General features: G+C 25.0%; 1 protein-coding gene across 1 annotated transcript; it reads left to right on the top strand.

Annotated features, from left to right (window-relative positions):
* The first annotated feature begins 611 nt into the window (after window positions 1-611).
* LOC114371637 (RING-H2 finger protein ATL70-like) lies at window positions 612-1,133 on the top strand. Its single transcript, XM_028329010.1, has one exon. It carries the CDS (start codon window positions 612-614, stop codon window positions 1,131-1,133), a length of 522 nt encoding a protein of 173 aa, XP_028184811.1.
* The last annotated feature ends 3,732 nt before the right edge of the window (window positions 1,134-4,865 follow it).

Here is a 4,865-nt window from a genome sequence, read left to right as displayed (position 1 = left end):
TTTGACATCATCAAAACCCCTGCAAAATTTATAGTTTTGTATGTTCATGCGTGCTTAGAGCGCTAGAGTTCAACAATGACTCTTTTCTTTCCTTTTTGCATTTTAATAATATAATATTCTAATTATTTACTTAAATATAATAAAGCTTATATGTCATGTATGTGACATACATGTGGCACTTAATCTGTCTTATTTCATAATATTTCATTACTTAATAGAAAATATTAACGACAAAAACTATTTTTAATAATGGCAAATTCTTTAGGGACCAACTTTTTTTAAAAAAATAGTTTAGGAGCCAAAAATTCAAAACCCCATATAATTTGAGGAAAAAAACTTAATTAACCCAACTTTATATCAAATACTCAAGTGAATTTTTTAAAATCTCCCCCAGTATATTTTAAATAGAGGCTAATTGACGTTAGAAAAAAAAAAGTATACCCACGTGTTATTATCTAATTTAAGAACTTGAAGACAAGAATATAAGGAACTTGAATTTTAATTAAGGTTTTGTCCACTCCATACATTGAAACTTTGCCTTGGATTGCTTTTGAAGTTAATTTCTTATCCCTCATTCCATCCGTGTGCAGGGAAATTGACTTAAAAGGATCATGAACAACACTTCCAATTCTGATCATGGCATGAACAACCCTTCTGAGGAGCATAATGGATCATACGCATATTACTCGGTAGGGTTATCTCTAGGGATTCTCCTAATGATCGCTCTCATAAGTCTCATTTCCTTTTACTGTAGCCATAGAAGCTTGCAAAACAGCCAAGTAAGTGTCACTGCCAACACCAGCATGGAGCTTGATTCTGCCTTAACTATCCAAGTTCATCAGCAAAACTCTTTTGTGAACAATTATCCAGTGTTGTTGTTCTCCGAAGCCAAGCATCATAGGCCTGATTCAGAAACAATGACATCATCATGTTGCTCAATATGCTTGGCAGATTACAAGGACACGGACTGTGTGAAGCTTCTTTCTAATTGTGGTCACTTGTTTCATAGAGAATGCATTGATAGGTGGTTGCAGGTGAACCTCTCATGCCCCATGTGTCGAAATTCGCCATTGCCATCTCCTCTTTCAACTCCTCTTGCTGAAGCTACTCCTTTGGTAACAAGACGTGATTAAATAGAATAATTTAGAACGGTAAGATTTTAAACTCTGAAGTATAGGTACTTCTAAAAAATTATGTTGTAGGATTCATTGGATATTCTTGGGTATGTATGTGCATTTTTTTTTAAAATTGGATATTTTTGAATAGGTATCAAATCTGTATCCAAGTTTTATTTGTTCCAAGAGAAACAGAAGGTACATATTCTTTTATTTATTCCTTGCAAAGAAACAAGTTCAACCCCAAGACTTAGAGAGTTGAAGATTTAATTTTTATAGATACAAAAATCTTCCTATTTTACTATATATAAATTATTCTTATTTATGTTTTTTTATATCATTTATAAATTGAGTTTTAATAGTTACGTATTATTAGTATAGAAACTTTTACACTATTAAATAATTAAAATTATTATTGATATGATTTTTAAAAATAAACTTATCTTAAAGTCTATGAATAAGTGACAGTAAAACTAATTTACAAGTCAGTGCATAATCTTATATATATATATATATATATATAATTTTAGTTATGCATGTTTATATTAAATTCTATTTTTATATATAAACATATACATTTTTTTAATTTATATTAATGCGGCCGTACTCTAGATTTATGAAAAATCACATATCTCACCCCAAAAACTGGTATTTGATACTAGTTCCGTATCCGTATGCATGTAATGTAGGTTTTAAAAAACAGTCCCTAATGGTAATTTCGACCATTACGTCAAAATATATAAAATATTTGTGACCATAATTGTGATCAAATTCGCCATATTTTTCTTCAATATCAAGAAATGTAACAAAATTATAACTACGATCACAATTTAATTAAAGCCTTTTGTAACCATATATAGCAGGCTATTGCAAGTACCCAAGGACTCAAACTCAATTATTGTTGTTGGATATGGACTCATGGAAATCTATTTAAGGAGGTTGCAACTTGGTGAATTAATTTGGCTTATTGGTTTTCAATATATAGATAATGGTTATCAAACTTTCTAAGTTAATTCATTAACTCTTTGTTTATTTATCTTTTGTGAGTTGACTCTTGAGTAAATTCTTTTTTTAGTAGACTCTGGGTAGACTCTATAAACTCTAAGTAAACTCGGTAGACTTCCTAGTTTATCACCGAGTTAACGAGTCAACAAGTTAAAAAATTAGACCAAAATATAAGTTATTTTGGGTTATTTTTATCTGTTTAGTGTTCAACATACCTTTATTTAGTATTATTCTCAAATACAAAAATTTTCACCTTTAATAACATCAAACTCTTATTCTCTAATAACATCAAATTCTCGATAAGAGTGATATATCACTACTGTAACATCTGCAAGTTATTATCTAGTAGTGATACATTACTAGACTTGGTTATTTAATTATTATGAAATTTATGATTTACTATTTTACTTAATTATATAGTTGAAATATTTAATTACTGTTATTTATAGATATTTTGTTATTATTTTTATATGAAATGAACTCTTACGAATTTACTAGTTAAGTTTATGAGTCAAATTTATGAAACTCTATGAGTCTACATAAACTTTTGAGTTCAAATGACCTTGTTTAAAGATAGTGCATAAAGAAACTTTTTAATATTTTGTCAATGAAGTGTACCGGAGAAAATGTCTCTTCGACAAATTCAGAAACGGAAACCTTTGCAAGATTGAAAAATATATATAAACATTGAATTTTATGACTTGAAGTAGCTTAGTGTTTTTGTCTGCAAGCTTTGAAGACCAAAAATTAATATGTAGTATTGGTATCATATCATATTTAGTTACATTTGCTTCAGATGCCTACAACTTTAAATCCTGTTGTTAATAAGCTACATCGATTGTGGGGATATAAATGTTGATCTAGTGGTTGAGAAAGTAGCTTGAGAATCAAGGGAGAACCAAAAAGAAAGATGGAAAAAAAGATTGCATATTTGAATTTATTTTTAACAAAACTAACAATCGATACAAAAAATCTCATGAATTTTTTTAAAATAAATTTTATATAGTATTTTTTTGGTTTTCCATTCAAGACTTGTAAAATAAATTATTTTAAACCATTGTGTTATTTATATTTTATAATACACCAGCTACATAAAATATCCCATTAATTTCATAGTAAGTGTAATCCTACTGAGAAATGGGTACATGTGATATTACCAGGTCTCATGTCAATGGGACCGGTTAACAGTCACGTAAGTAGACAAATAATAGATCTCGTCTATTGACGAGTGACCTGAAAAAAAAATTTCAAATATGAGGGACCCGATCCGAACTAAAATTTTATTAAGGATCAAACATAAAAAATGAGTATTTATCAAGAATTAAAAATATATTTAAGCCTACATTTTATATAATATTTTTTTTAGTTTTCCATTGAAGATTTGTAAAATAAATTATTTTAAACCATTTTTTATTTATTTTTTATAATACACCGCTACACAAAATATCCCATTAATTTCATATTATCTATGGTTTTTATTGTTAGTTTGGTTATTTTTAACAAATAAAATTCAACTTAATACATTATATACATAAAAAATACCATATGTAAAAATTAATTTTTCAAAATTAATTGTTGACAAGTAATGAAGTTTTAAATAAATTTAAAATTATATTAATATGAATTTTAATGTCATCGCTTTAAAATATATTATATAAATAATAATAAAAATGTGGATATTTTAAATATGTATAATACTTGAGAACAATTTATTGTAATTTATTTAAGATAATATTTAATGATAAGATTGAGAGATAAAATATTATTATTATATACTTTTATTGATTCCTCTATATGATAATAGAAAAAAAAAATTGAACTGGTTTTCATTTTTTTTGGTTTTCAAAACAAATTTTCTGAACTGTTTTCTTTTTGAATTTTCATTAATTAACAAAAAAAAATACTATAAAGGAAACAGTCTACTTATGTATGTTTTTACTTAAAATTTACTTGAGCAACATTAAATATAGTATATTAATGTTTTATGAAATATATTAACATTAAATAATATTTTTTGGGTAACCATATTAATTATTGTATTAATTAAATATATGAATTCTCATTAGAATCTCTATATTCAAAATATATTATCATATAAAATTAATTATTTTAATATTTGATACACATAAAAAAGTCAAATATATATCAAAATTAGTAATATTATAAAAACTTAAATCTAAAAATTAATTTTCGTATATTTATTTTAATAAATAACTAACGATATAAATAGGAAATAAACATGAGTTTTTATTAACATTAACATATATATATATATATATATATATATATATATATATATATATAGTTTTAAATAAAGTTCATGCATATCCAAAATAAGGTGGGAAAACAAATCCTGAAATTAATGTATCTTAAATTTATTCAATTTTTATATAAGAAACATTTTAAAAAAAATAAATGATAACTTTTTACCTTTATAAATCTTAAATATTATTGGCTTCTCTCACCAATGAATAGTTTTCAACTGAAAATATCTTTATTGTTTATTGGTTTGTTTAATTCAAATCTTAAATGCTATTATGGATAATATAATATAATATTAGTTTAGCTTAACAAAAATTAGTTTTGAAAAGAAAACATATTTAATGTTTATTATTTTATTTTCATGTAATATTAAATATTATTTTAAATGTAAGAGAAAAAAAATAATAGTAGTAGTAGTAATAATAATTCACTTTCATTTATAATTGTCAATTATAATTTTTTCATGTTTGTAACCGTCAATAT

Source organism: Glycine soja, chromosome 10 (genome assembly GCF_004193775.1).
Source record: "Glycine soja cultivar W05 chromosome 10, ASM419377v2, whole genome shotgun sequence".
NCBI classification, from domain to species: Eukaryota; Viridiplantae; Streptophyta; class Magnoliopsida; order Fabales; family Fabaceae; genus Glycine; species Glycine soja.
This window is presented reverse-complemented; position numbering and strand designations above follow the sequence as displayed.